Source organism: Miniopterus natalensis, chromosome 11, assembly GCF_054644295.1.
Source record: "Miniopterus natalensis isolate mMinNat1 chromosome 11, mMinNat1.hap1, whole genome shotgun sequence".
In the NCBI taxonomy this organism is placed as follows: Eukaryota; Metazoa; Chordata; class Mammalia; order Chiroptera; family Miniopteridae; genus Miniopterus; species Miniopterus natalensis.
Genome location: NC_142091.1, coordinates 42439933 through 42463265, shown reverse-complemented (window position 1 = coordinate 42463265; position 23333 = coordinate 42439933). Strand labels below are relative to the sequence as shown.

The window sequence follows — 23333 nt, the reverse complement described above, 5'->3', positions numbered from 1 at the left end:
GGCTCGGCACAAAAACAGTGGTGCCAGTTGGGTGTGCAAGGGAAAAACTGCCCTCATCCCAGAGCCACACAACTCAGTCTCACCCCATTCATCTCTCTATCCCAAGACTGCCCAGACCTCTTCAAGAGCCTTCCAAGATTCCTCTCTCTGAAATCAATGAAGATATGTTTAAAAAAAAAAAAAAAAGCCCAGCCAGGCATGGCTCAGCGGTTGAGCACTGACCTAGGATGCAGGAGATCGGGGTCGAATTCCCAGTCAGGGCACATGCCCAGGTTGCGGCCTAGGCAGCCGATCAATGACTTTCTCATCATTGATTTCTCTCTCTCTCTCCCCCTCCTTTCCTCTCTCTGAAATCAATAAAGATATGTTTAAAAAACAAAACAAAACAAAAAAAAACGGCCTTCCAAGAAAGTCTGCACCACAGGCCCAGGCTATGATATCTGGGTTTTGTATGCCTTTCTGTGGGTACACCTGCTCCTCTTCTAGCTCTCTCCTGTAGCAGAATTCTTAAACTTTTATGTCATCTCCAGTTCTTACAACTCACCAGGTTGGCTACTGGAAACTTCTCTTTTGTCTTCTAGAAGGTAGTGCTATAGCCCAAGTGTGTTGTTTCTCTCTTGCACACAGATCCCAGTGTGTTTTTCTGATTTCACTATATTTTCCAGATTAGCTCTCCCTGCTGAACAAAGGTGTGCACACAAGCGGGTGGCCACAATGTAGGGGAGTTATGGGCTTAGCACTTGGGATATTGGTAATGCCTGCATACCCAGTGGGGAGATCCTCAGGTGAGGTTCTCTCAGAGGGACATGGGAGGCCTTCGTGCTGAAGTCCTGAGCAAAATCAACAGGAACCTCATCTCTTTAATGCCCTTTGATATTCTTCTCTGCATCTTTCCCATCTCTTCCTTCTCGCTGGTCATAGAGGTCCTGCCATAATACTCTGAGTGCTGCAGGAAAGCAATGTGTTTCTCAAGCCATGTCCCACACAACTGCGGGTACCCAGGCACTCACTAACCACTCTCCTTTTCCCCACTGGAAAGATTGCCACTACTGGATAGTTTCACCCATGTAATATCACCAAACTCATGCTGCAATCTCTCCTTGGGAAGACTGGACTTCCAAAAATTCTCTCTCATCTTTGGGCATCTGCCAAGGTCAGCATTATAAAGGTTTTTTCCAACCATGCTAAGATGGTTCAGGCAGATTCACTGGCCCTGCTTGTTCCACAGACCATACCAAGGTCTTCTGCCTATTACCAGAGACTAAGGTGGGTGGGACTTGTTTGATACCCCTTGGCATATGGTGCTAGATTGCACAATTCCCACAGAGGAGCATTTGTTTATGAATAGATGTCTAATTCACTGTTATAAAATGAGAGACAAAAACTAAGAAACATCTTATGCCACCACAATGCTGATGTTAAGAACTGCATTTTAAAGGACAGAAGAGTAAATAAGTATTATGAAATGGCATAAGAAGTGACAGAGAGAAGAAGGGAACCATTCAACATAAGTTTGATAGAAACTGATGTATAATTATTGGTGTTATCACTCTTGTTTTTAAAGTAAACATCAAGCTATCAAATGCATGTATATTTTAAAACTGCAGCCATCAGCTTAATACTTTCCATGCAATTGATCCTGTTTAAAGAGGATGTGCCAAAAGCCAGGCTATTATGTTAAAACTCATCCTTGCAACTACAAAAACAGTCCATGTTGAGAACACACTGAAAGATGTCTTGCGTGCATGCATATGCACACACACCAAATTTTATTAAACACTTATATATTTGATGGAACAATGAAAGGAAGGGATGATAAAGCCCTAAAGAATTGCATCTTTAGTATTCTTACACTTTCTTCCATGTGGCTGACGCTTCCTCAGGTCATGACAAGCTAACTGAGTGTATTCTTTCCACAGTCATGGAATCAGCAAAGTTCACCCCTGGTGAGCCCCTTCACAAAGGCAAAATGAAGCAAGATCTCCAAGAGATGCTGAGAGAAGTAGGACTTGCAGTAGAGTACTGGTTGCCCAAGCTGCAGGAACACCTGGGTGTGACCTGTGTCCAGGCCTTACAACACCTAGAAGAAAAAGATCTCCAGGAACTGAAATCCCAGGCACAACATTCCTGGGAGAAGAGGGCCCTGGAGAAGCTGCTTAACCTATCACATGCAGAGAGCCTTTCAGAGTTACAGGAGTCTCAAGTGAAAATGATAAAGAAAAGGCAGAAGGCAGAGCAGGTGCCCCAAGAGCTAAGAGACTTAGTGTCAGAAGGGAGGCAACGACAAGAAGAGGCAGTGAGGAAAAAAGAAGCAGAGCTGAGGCAAGCAATGGAGATTCCCAAAGAGTACTGGCCACCACCTGAAAAATCCCTAAGAGAAGTGATGGAAAACATGCAGGGACAACTCAACCTCATGGAGGGAACACTGTCTCACAGGCAAAACCTCCCAGATAGAGAACTGGTGAGGTGGGCATCTGGAGGGCTGGCCCTGCAGGGAATTTACAAAACCAGCTACCAAAAGGGGCTTATAGAGAAGAGAGAAGAGGTACTCAGTGTCCCCAAGGAGTTCTTATTGTTTGGCCCTGAGCAGGGCACACGGATGGAAACCAAGGAATTTACATCTTCTCAAGCAGAATCCATGTTCACCCAGACAATAGAGAAGTTGGGCTTCAGTGTAACTGCCGCAGTCAAGGGCAGAGGTTGGGGATTTACCTTGGAAGCTGGTATGGACCACAGCAAACATTCAGAATCCATGGAAACCCAACAATCACGTTCTGATCACTCTTATTTCTGCTCTACCAAGTTCAGCTATGTCCCACTTGCCTCCTGCCACTTTCCCATTGATCAGCTCCAGTTCTCCAAGGCTGCTCTCCAGGAACTGAAATGCATTGAAGACCTTCTGGGACAGCCTGCAGACCCAGGCAGACTCACCTTGCTGAGGCACAGGACTGAAGCTTTCTTCCACAGGTTTGGCTCTCATGCCAACCAGGGCCCTCTGCACCTGGGAGGAATCTACTGGTGGAAAGCCGTTTCAGAGGGTTTCCAAAGTGAGCAGCTGGAAGAAGTAAAACAGCAGTCAGCAGAGGCCCTGAATGGTTACATAAGAGGCAGCTACAGTGGCTTTGGAGTGAAAGTAGCTGCAGGTGCAGAGGTGTCAGACTCTCATTCAAAAACTGCCGCCGAAAGCACAATCTTCCAAAATCTCCAAACCAAAGTCCAATTATCTGTGGCACAGACAGGTGGCCCACCAGAAGCAAATGGCTTTCTCCAGTGGAAAGCTGGCCTAGTTGCCAGTAATCAAACCTGGTGTGTCATTGACCGGGGACTTCAGCTGGTGCCTATTTGGGACATCATTCTCTCTAACTACAGAAGTGATTTTAAAGATCCTCTTCAGGTAGCTAGGTTACTGAAAGATAGCTACAGTGCTCTGACTGGCCTCACTGCCCAGATCCAGGATGGAGAAGAATTCCTGAGTGTCAGGGAGGAAGCTAGGGTTTTCCTAGAGGATGTGAAATCCTGGGAGGTATCTGATCCTGAAAAGCAGCTTCAAACACTGATAAATTTCATGCAAATGTTGAGTCAAAAAGTTAAAGGTTATGACACTTGGGTTAACATATGCCTCCCAGATTGTGGTCTGCAGAGTTTTCTGGTAAACACTGTTAACTTTTGCCAAAAATCTTCCATTGGTGAAACTGAGTTCATTAAATCTCAATTGCGCAGCCTTTTGGATCCTCACATCTACAGAGTGAAAAGCTTTCCTCAAGCTCATTCCATCATGCAGTGGATCTTCCAGTCACAGTCACAGCAAGAGCCTACCAGCATCTCCCAATTTCCTGAGCTAATTAAAATCTTACAGAAAACCCTGAATGACCTCATGGAAGTGAGGGCCAAATCTGAGTCTGCAGAAACACTGGAAGAAGCTCAAAGGAAGGCCACTTATGACGTCAGCTTGTCTCTTGGCTGCTTCTTGAATCACCTACAAAAAACACAGCAGCCAGACACACAGCTCTTGCTACTTTCCATTGCAGCTGGGGCAGGATATGATGTGGTGAGCAATAAGTTTCAGTACCTCCTGGGATGTAATGAGTTACACTTCCTACTGAAGGAAATGCAAACTGCCCAAGATAAGTACCAGGAGCTCAAAAATGTTTGCACCTACAGGGCTCAGGCATTCCTGGTGCTCACAGGTCTTACAGCAACTGTTGGAGTCACAGCTGTTTCTCCAGAAGAGAAGAAACAGCGCTTGGCATTAATAAGATGTCACATGGGCCAAACTTTGTCAAAAGAAGTTGTGTATGTCCTCTCCAAACCTGGAGCAGATCACGATTGGCAAAACCTAGAGAAAGACTTGAGATTCCTCATTGATGGTAACTACGAAGCCACTATGTCTTCATTGAAAATGGATGAGGTAAGAAAAAACTTCCAAAGTATTTTCCATGGAAAGGAAAAATCCCAGGAACCACATGATAATAAAGATAGCAAAGTAGAAGTCATAGAAGATACTGCCTTCCTCGAATTACTCAAGCGTCTAGACCTAGAACAGTATTACTCAAAAAGGATGAGCAGAGCTAAGTTCCATCTGATCAACAAGACTTCTGTGTACAACACCCAGCCCAGATCTGAAAAGGAGCTTCCCTTATATTTCCTTCAGAAGCTACAAGTGCTGGACTATGGGCTGAGATATGTGGTCTTTAGGAATGATGAAAACACAGAGAATCAAGTCTATCCAAGTGCCTCAAATCAGGAAAATGAGGCTATTGATCCATATAGAGACTTGTTTGAAGACAGTGATGCTCCTACTGCTCCTTCAGCCACTAGTCCTAGGCCCCATATTCACCCTATGGATATTCAGATGGCAATTCTTCACTGTGCAGACGATTTTGCCAGACAATATATTTTGTCCAAACTTTCCATTTGCCAGTTTGCCCTCCCTCTTCTCATACCTAATCCCTGCAATTCTCATATTGAATTCTCTCTCTGGTCTCTCAGCCAAATTAGAAGGAGCTGGCAGGAACCAAGGAAATCACCAAAGGAGGAGAAGATCAATTACAAGAACAAGCAGATGTGCCGTGTGTCTACCCCCATCGTGTCCTTTATCAGAGTTGGAACTGGCTTCTCTGCTTCCAAATCTCAGATCATGAACTGTCTTCTCAGTAAGCATAAACACGATGTCTTTTTCCACCGACATTGCAGAGGGAGCACCAAACACTGTCTCTTGATGGGAGGAGTGGTGGAAATCTGCTGGTTCTGTCCTGGGGGGGAAGAAGAGGACAGATTTGACAGATGCTTGACCTTCACCAATCTTCATGGAGATGCAAAGGAACATAAGAAGCAACTCACCTTCCTGCAGGAGGTCTCTTCTCTCATTGTTGTCCTCATGTCCATTTCTGATAAAAATGAAGAAAACCGAAATATTGTCCGTCACCTGAATCAGTCAGCAAGACCTTTGATTTGTTTAGTTGATGACCAGGAAACAACCAGGGCCAGTAATTCTAACCAAAAAGTGTTTATTGGGATCAGGAACCGAAATGAAGCAGAATTAACAGAGGAGCTAGTTTCCACTATCAGGCATTTGCTAGATGTCTCAGTGACTACTCTTAGCTTAGAGGACTGTACATTGATTGCTCGCAAGCAAGGATTCCTTATTGATGAAGACCAGACAGAATGCAAGGAAGGTAAAGAAAAGGCAGAGGTCCTAATGGCCCTACTGAAGGAAATGAATATATCTCAGGTGAAGGGAAACTTACTACCCCTTCAAGGACACCTGTGGCATCTTTGGTGTAAGAAGGACAAAGAACTCTATCACCTGAGAGAAAAGGGGAATCGAAGCATTGAACAACACAAGACTGAAACTGAGACAGAAAAACAAAATATACGGCGTGAACAGTTGACCAGAGCCTTCCCTCTCAACGCCTTAATGTACTCTTTCCTTGAAATTCTTCAAAATCATTCAGAATCTCAAACCACACACTTTTTGCAATGGCTGAGTGTGTTTTTGGACAACCTGACTGCAGGACACTTGGAAAAACTGAATGAAAAGAAAATCACTTTGTGGTCACTGATACAAACAGAAAAGCAAAAGGCACCAAAGAGTGACAACCTGAAAGTTTGGCAAAAAGAGATAGAAAATATCTGCATAGATATAAGTGAATGTACCTTAGGAATTGAGCAATTTCTCAGAGAAATTGGCCAGATCTATGAAGTTCTAGAAGAAGTTTCCTCTACAAGAGATCATCTTTATCTCTCCCTTCCCCAGATTGCTGCAAATCTGATGATATCTGGTGTTCCCATTGAGCTGATGGATGGGGATGCTTCATATGTGCCTCTAAAGTGGGTGGCAGCTCTTTTTGACAAGGTCTCTGAGAAACTTGGAAACAAACGGCTCTTTGTTCTCTCTGTCCTTGGCCTGCAGAGCTCAGGGAAGTCCACCCTGCTGAATGCCCTTTTTGGGCTGCAGTTTGCTGTCAGTGCCGGGAGGTGTACCCGGGGGGCCTACATGCAGCTCCTGAAGGTAGAGGAGACTTTCACAGAGGAACTGGGCTTTGACTTTGTGCTTGTTGTGGATACAGAGGGACTTCGGGCCCCAGAACTCAGCAACAAATCTAAAAATCATGACAATGAGTTAGCAACCTTTGTCATTGGACTTGGAAACTTGACTCTGATCAATATTTTTGGGGAAAATCCATCAGAAATGCAAGATATTCTGCAAATAGTTGTCCAAGCTTTTATGAGGATGAAACAAGTGAAAATCTCCCCAAGTTGCCTCTTTGTCCATCAGAATGTGGGGGAAGTCACAGCTAAAGACCAAACTATGGAAGGAAGGAGGAGGTTAGAGCAGAAACTAGATGAAATGGCAGTGACTGCAGCTGAGCAAGAACAGTGCTCAGATGTAACTGGCTTCCGTGATATCATTAAATTTGACGTCAATACTCATGTCTACTACTTTGCTCACCTCTGGGATGGCAATCCCCCAATGGCCCCTCCCAATCCTCGCTACAGCCACAACATCCAGGAACTGAAAAGTGGAATTCTTATGGCTGCCAAACAGGAATGTAAGGGGAGCATATTGAAGATATCAGATGTGAAATTGCGAGTTCAAGATTTGTGGAGAGCCTTGGTGAATGAGAACTTTATTTTCAGTTTCAGGAACACCCGAGAGGTCATGGCCATGAACAAATTGGAAACCATGTATAACAACTGGACCTGGGAGCTGAGGAGTCATGTGCTAGACTTGCAGAACCAGCTGACCAACCAGATTAAGAATGGAAAAATCAAGACACTCACAATAAGCGTACTTGAGGTTCCAGTTACAGAAAAATATAAATCCATCAAGCAAGAACTTGAAAAATATTTTAATGAAGATCCAGAGAGTGAAATACTGATTCAGTGGAAAGCAAGTTTTGAAAATAAGCTAATAAACCTTAAAGAAGCACTTATTTTAGACAGCAAAAGTAAAGCCGAGGGACATATTAGTTATAAAAAGAGTCAAAAAACATTGGATAACAAAAAGTCAGGTTATGAAAAGGAATTATTGGACAGAAGCCGAGAATTGGCTTTAACTGTAAAGGGCAAAGAACTGAGTGAGGAAGAGCTACATTCCAAATTTGATCAACTTTGGGAAAAATGGGTCTATGCTGTGTCCTCAACTGTCCTTCCAGTTCCAGAGCCTAAGATTGATGTGGATTCTGAAGGCATCCTTTTGGAACATTTTAAAAAGGAGACGAACATGGTGGATATACTGAAGAAAGGTTGTGGGAAAATATTTAAAATCAACTATGCTGAACATGTCAAAATGTGCAAAAGATTTCACCTAATTCCAAGGCAATTAGAAATGCATGATAAAGAATCCATAAATCAGACCACTAACCACATTTTATCAAGATTTAATGAAACTATTGAACACCTTCAGAGGCAGCAGCATGATTACGATCCAAATTATTTCCATGAAATCCTGAGAATAATAGAAGAGGAGGTGAAATCTGCTCACACTAAGGAAAGATACACATTTACAAGTAAATATAAAATTGACTTATCTATGTGTTTATTCAAAAGAGCATCAGAAAAGTTTGAGGAGATGCACAGAATATTCAAAAGAGTAAATGACCCTGTAAATTATTTGGAAAGCAAGAAAGGGGATTTCTTCATGAGTTTTAAGATCTCTTGTCAAGGAGCAACCTCAATCAAAACATTTGTTGATTTTCTGTGGAACAAACTCACTCCTGCTGTCTACACCACCATTTGGGAAAAAATGGCCCTTACAATTGCTGGGGACATGCGAGCTACCTGCCCAGCATTCAATGGAAACAGAGCTAACCTGGAGAAACATATTCTTATCTTCCTGGCAGAAAAAGAAAACTTTGATGCTTACTGGGAGTACGTTCATCATCCTAAATCATTTTTTAGGGATTACATTGAAAACCACATTAAAATATATTGTTTAGAACAAAGAAGTGAAAAAATAAAGACTTTTCTAAAAATAAGTGTACGTGACATCAAGAATGCCATCCTCTCAGCTATTCATGAATCCACAGCAATAGCTAAAGATAAAAGCAGCACTGCATCTGGATGGTTGGATTTTTTCTGTGATCACCTAGGGAGTAACTTGAACTTTCCACGAAAAGAGTTGATAAGCATTGAACACCAGGAGATAAAAGATATTGAGTTTCTCAAAGAAGCCATGAGTGAAGCTTTGGATCCCGCAATGAACACAGTAGAACAGAAGTGTTTGAATACACCTGTGGAAGAAATGGTTCCTGACATTCAGAAAATGCTCTCTGAACATCTCTGTGGCTGCTGGAAACAGTGTCCCTTCTGTGGAGCAATTTGTACAAACACAATCCCTTCACACGATGGAGACCACAGTGTTCCTTTCCATCGTCCTCAGGGTATCAATGGATGGCGATTTTATAAAACAGAAGAGTTGGTCATTGATTACTGTACCAGTTTGGTAGGAAGTAACAGTCATTTTATATTGAATGATGATGACACCATGAGATTCCCATATAAGGAGTATCGCCGGGCAGGAGGGGAATATGCCACATGGAGCATCACCCCAGACACATCTGCCCAGCCATACTGGAAATGGTTTATCTGTCATTTCAGATCAAACCTAGAAGAAAAATATCAGAAAAAATTTATAGGTAGAGGTGAAATCCCTGAGGCATGGGCCAGAATCACAAAGCAGGATGTGCTTGATGACTTGAAAAAGCAATAATACTCCATGACCACAAAAGAGTATCAGAACCTGAAAAAAAAGTCACAGTACCTGAAAAATCCTAAAATACCTCCTCCTCTCAATGGCAACCTACATTATTTACATTTTTCAAATAAAACACTGCAAGATAAATCAATCAACATTTCAAGAGACAATTTCCTGTGAAAGGACTTCTTTCTCTTTGTCTCAAATTTTTCTGGCTAAAAAACAAATATCTAAAAAATATTAACATTATTATAAAAATCAAATAATATCCATTTAAAATACCTACTTCATATTTTAAACTATTATTCAGAAAAGTTTTTTATTTTAAAATATATAATGCTTTATAAAATCTCAGAGAAAGTCACTTTCATAGAGGTAAATCACGATCATTGCAGACTGCTCCAATTTTCTATAGATTAGTCACATGACTATTCCAAACCAATATACTGTTGTTGGCTGGAACCTACAAATTGCCTTTATTTTTTAAGTGTATTTTTTCTCATCTCTGAAATTTTGACAAATAGCTACTAACCCTTGAATGGAAAAGTATTCTTAAAAGGATGATTCCCAAGCATAGTGATATTTAGACATATTGTGTTCTGGGAAAGAATGGCACAGACTTGACCAGGTTAGAGCCTGCATCAATCTAGGAAACATTAAGGAAATATGGGAAATAGAAAACAAATAACTGTTTTTCTCATTGAATCATCACCTTCATTGTCCCTGTCCTTTTCACAGTTCCCTGTGCATGCTTTAAAAAAAAAAAAAAATGGTTCTTTGCCCTGGCCAATGTGGCTCAGTTGGTTGGGCATCCTCCTGTGCACCTAGAGGTCATGGGTTCAATTCTGGTCAGGGCACATGCCCGGCTTGCAGGCTCACTATACAGTAGGAGGCGTGCAGGAGGCAGCCCATCGATATTCTCACTCTCATTGATGTTCTCTCCTTTTTGCCTCTCTCTCTAAAAAAAAATCAATAAAAACTTATTTTTAAAGAATTGTTCACAAAACCTTAAGTATCCAAAGTTCAGTATTTATATAAGTCTAAGAAGGTCTGACTGACTTTTGGAACAAGATTTATGAGCAGGTTAAAAGGGCCATTTTAATCAAGGCTGTGAACAAGGTCAGATTTGATTACACCATTAATGGTTTTAAAAACTATTACTTTGGGGCCAGGGGCCATTTCAGAAGTAAGAAGATTTTCTTTTTCTGAACCTCAACTTCTTTTCTGAGCATGGAAAATGCAAAAAGCAACAAGCGGAACTCCCCAAAGAAGTCAGGAGAGGGGAAAAAGGCTTGCAAATCCCAACCAGGACAAGCTAAAGAGAAACATCAGGCTGCTGATGAACCAAGTGTACAAAGAACCTCTGGGAAGGAGACCAAACAAAAGAGATCTTTGAAAGATGACAAAGCTTCCTGTCCACAAAAGATGGCACAAGACAATAAAAGAGTAGGAGTTCACAAGAAGCCACCAGTTCCTCCACTGCCCATTAAATTGCCACCAGTTAACCTGCTTCACTGAGACATCCTGAGGGCTTGGTGCCAGCAATTAAAGCTGAGCACCAAAGGCATGAAATTGGAAGTGTATAAGAGGTTGTGCGAACAGGCTTACCCTAATCAAAAGGATTTTCCTGACACAGCAAAGGAGGCCAAAACGTTGACTGAATCACAAAGGAAATTGAAGATGAAAAAGGAGGAAATGACTCTGAAAAGTTTTGGTCTTCCTGAAGGGACTGTGCTCCTTGAGGAGGGGGTGCCTGCTGCTGAAGGGGGTGCTACTGCTCTCCCTGAGGGAATGGACCATATTTTCGTGACAACTTCCACCCCGGATGCTGTGTTTGCCTCCTGGAGCAGAATTGCAGCCATGACTGGGAAGATGGAGACCATGGCCTGCCACAGGAGGCCTCTGGTGTCGTTGTGTGTGGTCCATGGAAAAGTCTCCCTGCAGACACAGAGGGTTGGGTTCAACTACAGTTTTATACTGGGCAAGCCTGGGTTTCTGAAAAACAAGGGAAAGTGTGTGCACCCTTCTTGCCACCTTCCTGCAACTTTCCACCCCCACACCTGGAGGACAAAAAGTTGTGCCCCAAATGCATTCATAGAGAGAATGGAAAGGAGAGAGAGAGGAACATCGATGTGACAGAGACACATCGATTGGTTGCCTCCCCCACATGCCCCAACCAGGACCAGGGATAGAGCCCACAACCGAGGAATAAGGTATTAATGAAAAGGCTTCAGTGAGATTATAATGCCCAGAAAAAGTACCTCTATGATTATAATTAATAGGAGAAAGGTGGCTACAATCATCCATGGTGCCACTGACAGCTGAACTCCAGGCTGCGGGACACCGCCCATGCTCCCTGCTTACAGGCCCACAGACCAGTGGGGAGCAGATGATACCTTCAGACTCCTGACAGTGCCTGCTGGGATACAGACATTTGTGTTTTAAAACGGACAAGCATTTCACAAATTATCATTCATTGCAGTTAAGATGAAAAAGTCACTCACACCGTCCAGTGATTACCCATCTGAAGCAGAAGTGACCCCAGCAGCTCTCACCAAGCGAATCTGAAGTGAACTTTGTGAAGGGAGTGATGTGGAAGCAGGTGTATTCCTACCCATGCTGGACTCCTGCCTCTGAATTCTGACCCCTTAAGGGGCTGCTGCCTCCTAACTCTGAGTTGAATAACTTCTAACTGCTGACTACCTTAAGCCAAAGGAAAAGCTGTTATTTTTCTCCACTTCCCCCAAAACACATTCTTAAGATACAAAGCATTTTTCCAAGTTTTCTTAACCTGAGATTTCTATGGTGTGTCTCTGGGATAAAAACACAGGGCACTTTGCCGGTGTTAGTTCCAGTTGTAACTGTTTTGTATATTTTTGCTGTTTAAAAATGCTCAAGGTTACTTCTGAGTCATAAGTACATAATAAGTTTAAAATGTGTATGTAAAGTAATTCATCTGCTGTGTTCCATAAACTTTGTTGTATGCAAATTATTGTTAATGCTCTTAACTGAGTAAGATTAAGCCAAAAAGCATGATGATTAGTGTTCATTTTTTTTCCAGCGTCATAAATAATATACACTTTAAAAAATAAAAACTATTGCTTCAATAATGACATATCAAAGAATATATATAGTTTTTAGGTTCTGATATTTCAATACGAATTTTTTTGTTATTAAACTGTAAGGAAATGCTTATCAATAGGTACCCTTGAGACTTTTCAGACTATTTAAGCCATAGGGTTTTGACCAGAATAAAAACGAAAAACACTCTAAAACCAACAAAGAGCCTGAAGAGGAAATAAACGTCCACTCTGTAAACCTAAACCTTCTGAAAGAATGACTTATGCTGGCTTCTCAAAGCTGATGAGTTAAAGGAGTCCTGACACAAAGGAGAGAATTTCTTCGTGTTGGACATAGAGCATCCATTGGCTTCCATCTCAGGCACACTCTCTACCCCTCCATAGCCTGTGAAAACAGACAATCCAGGGAACAGTAGTCCAAAACTTGCGTCTTCAGAGCATGGAGATAAAAGTGCCGAATTTGCTGCCTTTGTACCCTCAAAGGACTTCAAGCAAACTCTCAGTTTGAGGTCAAATGACCCACGTCTATGGAAGAAATCCTAGAACAGAAAAATTACGTGTGTGTGTGTGTGTGTGTGTGTGTGTGCTCTTAAACTGTATGGTTTCCTTTTTGTTCTCTGGAAAACCGTCCCAGTAAGAGTTGGAAGGACCTCCTAATATGATCATCTTCAAATGGCGACAGCAACAGAACACCTCATCGCCTGATGCCTGTCTCTCACATGTCTTCCTCCTTGAAAACTGCGATTTTCAGATAACATGTACTGAGTGTGGGGTTTTTTAATTTGTTTACTGAATCCATACTGGCTTTTAACTAAGAATTATCATATATATTAACTTTGATTTTCAACCCAAAATTATTGCATATAAATAAAAAAGATCTTTGGTAAATTCCTCAGGCATTTAAGTGGTGTGATTATTATCTGAGATGAAGAAGCTGTACTCAAGGTATAAAAACAAAACTGGGAAGAAGTACATTGGGACAGAGAGAAGATGACTATGTAGGAATGGGGATTTCTGTGATAGTACTGGAGAGAGTACAGCTGCCACCAAGGTGGGATCAGGGCTGTGGGGATTACAGTGTCACTGGATTGGGGTCACTGAGGGAGATGCCCTCAGCACCATGTTGGAGGAGGAAACGGAGTCAGTAGGGGTGAGAATCACGTGACCATCAAGAGGAGGAAATACTGGGGCCAAGTGTAGTTCACAGGAATAGAGGGGGTCAGACCTGCAGGGGCAGTAGAGGTCAGGTTCACATGGTCAGTGAAGTGGCTCTCACAAGGGTCACTGAAAGTGAGGAACTTAGTAACCCAGGACTTGGGGGTCATCACATTAGTAGATTTAGAGAATTTGGAGAGTAAGTGAAGCAAGAGATCCCAAGTGCAGAGGGAAAGAAGGAATCACAAGGCCTCTAGGAACGGGGCCAAGAGGGTGATGGATTCTAAGACAAGATCAAATAGCAATAAGATGAGTTTCTTAAATGAAAATGAAAATTCACAGTGAGAAAGTTTGAAGTAGGACAGTCTCTCAGGGGGAGAATATAAATACGAGAAAGTGTAGGAATGGGGTGCGTTATGGACTAAACGTTTGACCAAAAGTCACCTGTTCAAGTCCTAACTCCCAATGTGATTTAGAGATATAAATCACATTGCGATGTAATTAGGGTGGGGTGAGTTCATGAGGACAGGGCCCTCGTGATGGTGTCAGTGCCCTTTTCAGAAGAGGCATCCGAGAGATCCCTTTCTCTCCAAGTGAACCAACCAAGGAAGGAAGCTGTCAAACAGCAAGATTATGGCCCGACTGAGCGCCCTCACCAGAAACTAATCAGCCAGAATCTTGATTTAGATGCTCCAGAACTGCAAACAACAAATTTCTTGGTATAAGAAACCCAATCTGGTTTTACGTTATGGCAGCCTGAGCTGACAACAACAGGATGTGAATAAAACTTGCCCCCCTTAAGTTTTGGAGTGCTCTTCCTTTGGACTATGGGGAAAGACACATGAAACATACCATTTTCCCCCTTCCCTCAAAATTATAATTCTCGTTAATCTTCCTAACCTTTCTTTAAGGTCTGAAAAAGCTATTCAGCCCTTTCTGGTAGTGCTGTGGTGCATGAGTGGACAAGGGGGTGAAGGAAAGCATCTGTACTATCATTGACATTGTCATGACAATCACCAAAACTGTTACCTTTGTAGTGGTGCCTGTGAGACCTGGAGCATGTAATGTGACCACTCCGTGCTCAAGTGCCCTGTCTGCAGCCTAGTACATTCCTCATGCTGTTGTTGGAAAGAATAGATGAACTGCTGTATAGAAAGCATTTAGGACAGTGCCAAACACTAGCAATTCTCTAAGCATATGTTGTTATAACGTTTTAGTGCTTCTCCTAAGATCCTTATTCTGTTGCTTTTGAGTAACACCTTATTAGAGCCACATTGATAGGCTCAGATAGTCTCATCTGGACTTCACTGGCAGGAATATTCAACAAGGGGTCCTTGAGAAATCACAGTTGAGAACACAGTAAGTTCTCAATAAATGTGATTTGAACTTACAGCTCAAAATGCACCTCTAAGGTGTTGATGTCCTTTGATACCTTATCAGTAGTTACCACTATTTGCAACACTAACCAGCCAGTCAAAGACGTAGAGAAGCCACTGTCACAATTCTGAAGCAGTATGGAAGGTAACATGTCTGAGATTCCTCAATCAGACCTAAGACAGAGAATCACATGCAAATGATTTATTAGAATAGTTATCCCAGTAAAAACTAAAAAGGGGAAGGAAGAAGGGAGAAGCAATTTAAAGTGAGGGAATAGATTAGTAGATGAGTCAGGTTTGAGAGGTGGGAAATGCCAGCTTGCAGTGGGGTGAAGAACACAAACTCGGGACTTACACTGCGTGGTTTTGCGTAGAGCCTGCACCAGTTACCTGCTGTGTGACCACAGGTAAGTTACTCAACCTCTCCCTGCTTCATTTTATTCTTTTGTAAAATGGTGTCCCCTCATAGCGGTGTAAGGATTACTTGAGAGAATGCATATGCCTGGCACAGAGTAAGTGTTCCAATATGTTAGATGGTGGTAGTAGTGATGCCGGGTGGAACCCGCAGAGGCCAAAGGAAGCCTAACACCGATACAGGGTACAGATTCTTGTCACGGCCCAAGAAAGGATTCGCGAGCATGACAGAAAGATTTAGCAAAACACAGTAAAATTTTTAAAGTGATAGTACATGCTCAAGAAGTGAGAGAGAACAGGCAACCTCAGAGAAAGAGATGGGGCCTGGGTGGAAGGTTTCTATTAAACTTGGATAAGGAATGGGAATAGGGTTGTTCTTAGATTCTGAAGCTCTTGGGGTGACTGCCGGCACACCTCGGCCTTGTCTCTCCTCTCCAGGAAGCAATGTGGGGTTTTTTGGTCCTCGAAAGTACAGGAAATTGGGGAGGGGAAAGTGGAAGAACAGATGGTCAGTGAAGGTCACATCTGTGATATTCTAGCCAAGATGGACAACAGGAAAGGTAGAGGGTGAGACCTTTGTTTTCAGAAAGAAACCTTATCCCTTGTCTGGGATGTGGGGCAAGGAAGCCCCATCTTCTTGGCCACAACTCTTCAGAGTAAAGGGATGGAGCAGTCATGGCCCAATCAATAGACTCTTTAAGTGTTGTTACCAAGTTTAATAGATTTTCCTGAAAAAATGTTCCTTCCTTGGCTGTAAGGCCTTAGGACAATTTCCGGAAAATTTAATTGGTTGGCTTTTTAAATAATTTTCACCAATTCTGCTGTTACAGTGAGGAATGGATCCATGAAGCTCCTCACACTGCCATTCCACAAGCAGAACTCTTCTAAAAAGAAACAGATTTGTAGAATTAGTATAAAACAGATTGAAAGAATGCCATTTAGAACATAACATTAATCTCCTCGGTTAGAAAATATCATGGACCTTTTATGATTAACCTGCCTGACCACTTCCCTGAGCTTCCCCCTTCATTCTCACAAGCTCTGTAGTAATTCAGTTTGCTTTCACATCTGCTTCCACTAGCTTCCACCTGGATCAAGGAATGGATATCTCAGTGAATACCCCAAGGATTTTAAGTCTGCAGCCCCCCCTGAAACCTCAGAGCTAACAGAGCAAGCCCATGCCTCCACAGTGAGAGCTGGCACTTCCCCAGGCGGGGATGACATTGCACAAGCCTTTCCTCTCAAGACAACAAGGGGCTCCCTTGGAAGCCACTTTAAAGCTCTCCTGGCTGCAGGCCTATCATTAAAGTAAAATCCCAGAAGATCTGAGTTGCTGACCTCTGGACCTGATAAAAATGAAAAGAGATTATACCCAAAATGAGCCACAAGAACTAGTTAGTATGTGTTGGCAGGTGGCAAGGGAGTATCACTAATACATGATTTTGAGGGTGCTTGGTCAAGGGAGCTAGAACTTAAGACTGGATATGCAACAATTCATCACCTTGGGGACATTTTCTCAGGATTTGAGGTTCAATGATTAAGCAATCACCTCTGGATTGGACAAATTCACTGTTGTGAGGAAACTCACGAAAAGAAGGGAGGCCCTTAGAGATGCAGAGAAATCAAAAGTCCACACTGGGCAGACTAGAAATGCCTGCTCAGTTTTTTGGAAGACAATGCAGGGAAAAAAGTTAAAGGTGACAGGGAGATGGGCACACTGGAATGGTTATGCTACATGAGGCCAGAAGGCCCACAAGAGGGTTACATTTCATGGGAAAGTCCAAAGGACACACCATTCACCAAGCCATTAGGAATGTGATACTGAGGCACCAACTTCACTAAGAAGGTCAGTGGTGGCTCTCCTCTGAAGGCCAGGGGTGATCGTAGGAGTATCAGTCCAGAGCTGGGACGATGGAGCTGGAAAGGAATAGAAATTATGTGCAAGCACTTAACCACTAGAAACCAGGAGGCTGCAATTACCCTAGTAAGGGAAATAGAGGGGCAGCCAAGAGTCCATTACCCACAGGGAATTCAAAGATGGTTAAGAGATCATGGACTTGGTATAGATTGCTACATCTAAATAGATTTGAATAATAGGATTGTAGAAAATAAAGAAATAATGCAAAATGGAAATAAGGGCTCCATAGGTTCCTACACTGATTGGAAAAGAACAGCATCCTTTCAAAAAGTGAGAGAATGCAGGCTTTCCAAAGGTGACCAGCAGGCAGGAGAGTGAGCAGTGGCCCAAAGTCCAGGGGAGGGCAGTGAAGGGGAGCATGAGGCATAGCTGCCAGATGGACTACTCATTATTAAACAGTAATTAGAAAACAAAGTGGAATGTGAATAAAAGAGGTAAAACTGATGAGCAGCACAAGAATAGATGTTTGTTTTCTACATGGCCTTCAGGGTAAGGGTAAGAAGGGTAGAGTCAAATAAAGGCCAGGTCTTGCAAATAGGTTCCTTAGGAGACATTGAGATGGAGGCGGTAGGTAACATGAGCCAAAACAGGGAGCCCTTCCTTGGTCCCACATGCTCTGGGCTGGAATTATTCCTAAACGAGCAGCTTTATCATCCTATGTCCTAGGGTGGTGCCTATGGGGGCAACTGCAGATCCCCTCTACTTCTGACAACTTATATCCACAAAGTTTACCCAAATCCTTTCTTGCCTCACCACCTAGTTATTCTGAGTCTCTGGAGTCACAGTGAAACTGGAAACTGGGAATCTTAATGTAGGGTTTACAAATACAGAATAGTAGCCTCACAAGTAAATATCAGCCTTAGAAATATCACAGACCCACTCAACCATGAATTTTCCTTGCTCTTCCCCTGTTCAAACTCCTGTTCGAACTATAGCTATCCGTCCTATGGCTTCCCATCTTATTTCTGAGGCCCTTCTTCAATCATCTGAATTCCCTGTGAAGCTACAGGGAAGTTGCAGGTCCTTCTCTTACCACCAGATGGTGGTAAAGAACTTTATAAGGATAAATCTGACAGATTTCTCAACTTCTGCAGTGCTGACATTTGAGGATAGATAATTCTATCTTGTGGGGAACTGTTCTGTATAAAAAAGGATGTTTAACAGCATCCCTGGCCTTTACCCACTGGATGCTAGCAGCACCCCTGGCAGTCATAACAACCAAATATTTATCTAGACTTTGCCAAGTGTCCCTAGGACATTTGGGTTGTCCCAGTTGGGAACTGCCATATGCAATGAGACCCTGAAGGACTCTGAATAGGAGAAAGAGAATCAGATTTTGATGGAATTTTTAGAAATCTCTAGTGTTTCTGTTTTAAAAGTAATATTTATTCATTTAAATATTTTTTAAAATGTGACCAACATACAAAATGAAATAAAAAACAGAAAATCCTACCCATCAGTTTAACTTCTGTCAAACATTTTAATCACTATCCTTCCAGGCACATGGACACAGTTAAGTACAGGCAATTCTGCATATATAGTAATATATAGTATACATAATTTCCCATAATCTTTTCCACTCAAAATCTCCTATGGACATCTTTTGATATCAACAATATTGTTCTATATCAATCATTAATGTAATACCTGCATAACATCACTTTGTATGTAATTAACCAGATCTCTACTGGTTGGCAACCAGGATCCTACATTTTCACTATTATACATAGCATTGCAGTTAACACCTTTGAACATCCATCTTTCCACAGGCTGAGACTGACACTGTTTCACACTCAACATTTCTGTGTATCTAGAATTTTGCCAGGACCCAGAGCTTACAAAGTGAATTAGACACTGATCTTGTTCCAAAGATGTACACACACTGGTAGGGAAAATGAAAAGACAAAATAAAATATAAGAAGTGGCAAGGAAATGCAAGGCAGAAATGTTAGCAAAAGATAAAGAGAATATAATGAATAGAGGGTCCAGCATAGTTTCACAGACAGGAGCCTAGAAAGAGTCAGCATAAAAGTTAGTCTCAACTCCTTTTTTCTCAAGTGGTTCTTTAAAACAACCATTTGTTTAAATGACCATTTACCTATTTTCCTTGCTCCCTATGTGTAAACCAAGGTCAGGTTTTTCTGTTTTCTATATACCACATTTATAACAGGCCCTTGTATGTACTGAATCTTCAGTAAAAGTTTGCTAAGTGGAGGTATTTATCGTAAACCTTCCTGCCTGGAGAGCATTCTCCTGAAGAGAGAGAAGAAAAATCACATAGGAGCAAATGGGCTATAGATACCAGTTTAAGTTCCCCCTAAACTTCCCAGACTCAAAGACAGATCAGAAACAAGAATGGAAAAGTGAGGAGAGGAAGAAAGAAAGGTAAATTGATATGCACAGTACTTCTCTGATCCTTTCTTACCCTTCTTAAAAGCTATCCAAAAAGAAATCTGAATGACCTTGCAAAAGGGCAATTTAAGATGAATCCTAAGGCTTACACTACAATTCAGATGATGTAGAGAAATATTTTACTCTCCTTACTTTTGTCTAGAATATAATATCTCTCCCAAATCCCATCCACTAGTTAGAAGGAGAAAAATAATAAAGTCTCAATCTTTACCCTGAATCTCTCCCCAAGCTTGGTAGAAAAGTTTGCTGTGGTGACTGCCACCTACTGGTGTCTGCAAGCACTCTCCTTTGTGTACCTAATTGCTGAAAATTCTCCAGAACACCACTGCTGAGTTCACTACTGAACTTGGGGTCTAGACTTTTGGCAGGGACAATGTTCCTGAGTTGGTGATGCTGTTCCAAGGATTAAGCTGCAGGCACAACCCCTGAGTTCACTGCCACACCCTCCACCCTGAAAGTTGGCCCAGCAGTCCACACTACTTGAAGGCTGAGTCCACACACTCTGCTATGGTAGGCCTTTGGCAACACAAGGGGTTTCAACTGAGGACCCACAGCAAATGAAATCTCAGGGCATCTTTGCAAAGGCTCTTCTTCTACCTGACCATGATGTGCTACATTTCTGTGACGGAGTCCTCAACTTGAAACATGGCCAAATCCATTTTGGATATCAAAGACAAATATTACCTCAGCCTTCTTTCTTTCCTTCTTTCTTTTTTAATTCTCACCAGAGGATATTTTTTCCATTGCTTTTCAGAGAGAGTGAAGGGAAAGAGAGAGAGAGAGAGAAACATCAATATGAGAGAGATACAGTATGTATCAGCAGGTGCCAAGGGAGTACCCTAGGATTGGATTTTGAAGGTGCTCAATCAAGGGAGTTAGTACATAAGACTGGATATGCAAGAATTCATTGACTAGGGGACACATTCTGAGGATATAACATTTAATGCATAGCCTAAGACCTCAGGGAATTGGACAAGCTCACTGTCATAAGGAAACTCACTAAAAGTAGGGAGGCTCTTAGAAGCTTAGAGAGATCAAAAGCCCACACTGCACACAATAGAAATACCTGAATTTTTGGAAGATAATAAAAGAAAAAATATAAGGTTACACTGTGATGGGCATGCTCGAATGGTTAAATGATGTAAGACCGAAAGAACCAAAAGACGGTCACATTTCATGAGAAAGACTAAAAAACACAACATTCACCAAGACATTAGGAATGTGCCAATAAGAGGGGCACCAACCTCACTAAGAAGTTCCATGGTGTTTCTCACTTATTAACACCTATGGGGAAAACAGAGCTCGAAGTAATAGATATCATGTGTAAGTACTTAACCACTACAAACCAGGAGGCTGCAATTACCCTAACAAGGGAAACACAGGGGGTAACCAAGAGTCCTTTACCCACAGGGAGTTGTAAAGATGGTTAACAGAACATGGCCTTGGTAAATACTACAACTAAACAGATTTGAACATTAGGGTTGTATAGAATAAAGAAGCAGTGTGCCGTGGCCCATGTGGCTCAGTTGGTTGAGCATTGTCCCATGTACCTAAAGGTCGCCAGTTTGATTTCTGGTCAGGGCCCATACTCAGGTATCGGTTCAATCCCTGGTCAGGGCGGGTGCAGGAGATAACAGATCGATGTTTCTCTTTCTCTCTCTCCCTCTCCCTTCCTCTCTCTATAAAATCAATAAAAACATTTAAAAAATAAATAAATAAACAGCACAAAAAGGAAATCAGGGCTGCATAAGATTCCCTACACTTGTCAGAAAAGTGAAGCATTTTTCCAAGAGGTGAGATAATGTAGGCCTTCTAGAAGTGACAGGCAGGCAGGAAAGTACACAGTGGCCCACAGCCCAGTTGAGGGCAGTGAAGAGGAGCATGAGACACAGCTGCCAGATGGGCAACTCATTCGTAAGTGATTATTAGAAAACAGAAATCTAGAGGGTAAAAAAAAGAGAGAGGTAAAACTGATGAGAGAGCAAAAATAAATTTGCTTCTCCATGGCCTTCAGTGTGGGGGTAAGAAGGATGGGGTCAAATAAGAAAGTCTAGGCCTTGCAAATGGATGCCCTTCTTGCCTCAACATCTAGTTATTCTGGGTCTCTAGAGTCACAGTGAAATTGGAAATTAGAAATCTAATGTAGGGTTTAACAGACTGGTAGCCTCACAACCAAATATTGGTCTTAGTAATATCATCACAGACACTCTCAACCACGACCTTTCCTTGCTCTTCCCCGACTCCTGTTCAAACTATAGCTATCCATCCTATGGCTTCCCATCTTATTTCTGAGGCCCTACTTCAATCATCTGAATTCCCTACGAAGCTACAGTGAAGTTGCAAGCCCTTGTCTAACCACCAGATGGTGGTAAAGAACTTTATGAGGTTAACTCTGATATATTCTTTTAAACTTCACTGTTGACACTTGAGGTCAGAGAATTCTTTTTTGTGGGAGACTGTCCTGTGCATAATGGGGAAAGGCCATCAGATTTTTCTTCCAGCAGATGAAACAATTTTATTTCACAATTGTCTTTAAAACGACAGACACAATGTTCTTCATATAAAAACATTAGTACAGATAACTGTATTTTCTAGAAAATGATTATACAAACGCTCGCAAAGAAAAATGCATGCCATTAGATAGCTTCAGTAAAGTTGCTTGGAAAAAACTCACATTTGGACTGATTCCTAAAGCATACCATTCTACCACTGCATCTTTTGGTTCAAAGTATAGATTACTGTCCTCAGTACATGTTCCTGCATTCTTACACATTTGATAATACACGTATAGACTGGGGGATTATCACTTAATGCTCCATTGGTTTAGCAGCCTTTTCTGCAGGTTCATCAGCAGGCTCAGCAAGCTGTGCCTTTCTCTGTGACCTTTCTTCAAGGCCTTCCAGGAATGGAGACACATCATCATCATCGTAAATCATAAACTCCAAGTCTTTACCAACAATTATAACGGAAACATTCCTTGTAGCTAGGTCCTGCTCTGCAGGAACTGTCTCTCTTAAAGCACACAGACCATACTTAACCAGTTCATTCAAATTGCACTCCATAAACTTAGACATATGTCTCTCCAAGTAAATATGAGCTGATTAAGAACAAGCTCCAATGAACATAGCTCTGCAGTCAAAATAGTTAGCATATAGGCAGCTTTGGAAAATATGAGGGCCCATATCATCAGAACCAGCAATAAGCAGCCCAACACTATATGGTCTTTGGTCGTATCTTTGCTTTGGTATCTGGGTCTTGCTTCCAATTAGAGAAACAAGATGAGACATGGGAAGAGATCTATCAAATACAAATCTGGAATCTAAACACTCCTGGCACATAAAATTACATAACAGTATAGTGCCAGCAGTTAAGTCCCACAATTGAGATACCAATATGGTTGTTAATATGGAGAATTTTTTTCTGATGAGCTAAAAGTTCTGACTGTGCTCTCTGCAATGCAACCAACACTGCATGGGTTTTTTATTGCAGAACTGTGACTAAACCTTGGTTGACAGATTCCATTGCTTATTCAATTTGATGAATCCTGCCCTGAAAGCTCCAAACACTGACATCATTGTCATACTGGTTGCAAAACATGGTTCAGACATGGTCCTGGCTGTCATCTCCTGCAAACCTGCCAATCAAGAGCCCTGCCAAAACTACTGCTTGGCCATCTACAGGGAAGTCTGCACAATCAGATTTTGATGGAATTTTTAAAAAATCTTTGTTGTTGTTTTCTTTTTTTATTGAATTTATTGGGGTACAAGTTTCAAGTGTAC

At 42.0% G+C, this 23333-nt stretch overlaps 1 protein-coding gene and 2 pseudogenes across 1 annotated transcript; 2 read left to right on the top strand and 1 right to left on the bottom strand.

Annotated features, from left to right (window-relative positions):
* The first annotated feature begins 1921 nt into the window (after nucleotides 1–1921).
* On the top strand, nucleotides 1922–9214 carry LOC148091989 (interferon-induced very large GTPase 1-like). Its single transcript, XM_087822238.1, has one exon. It carries the CDS (start codon nucleotides 1922–1924, stop codon nucleotides 9212–9214), a length of 7293 nt encoding a protein of 2430 aa, XP_087678364.1.
* A 1215-nt stretch (nucleotides 9215–10429) lies between these two features.
* On the top strand, nucleotides 10430–11436 carry LOC148091988 (developmental pluripotency-associated protein 4-like; annotated as a pseudogene).
* Nucleotides 11437–22043: 10607 nt separating this feature from the next.
* Nucleotides 22044–23333, bottom strand: LOC107540483 (proteasome subunit alpha type-1 pseudogene; annotated as a pseudogene).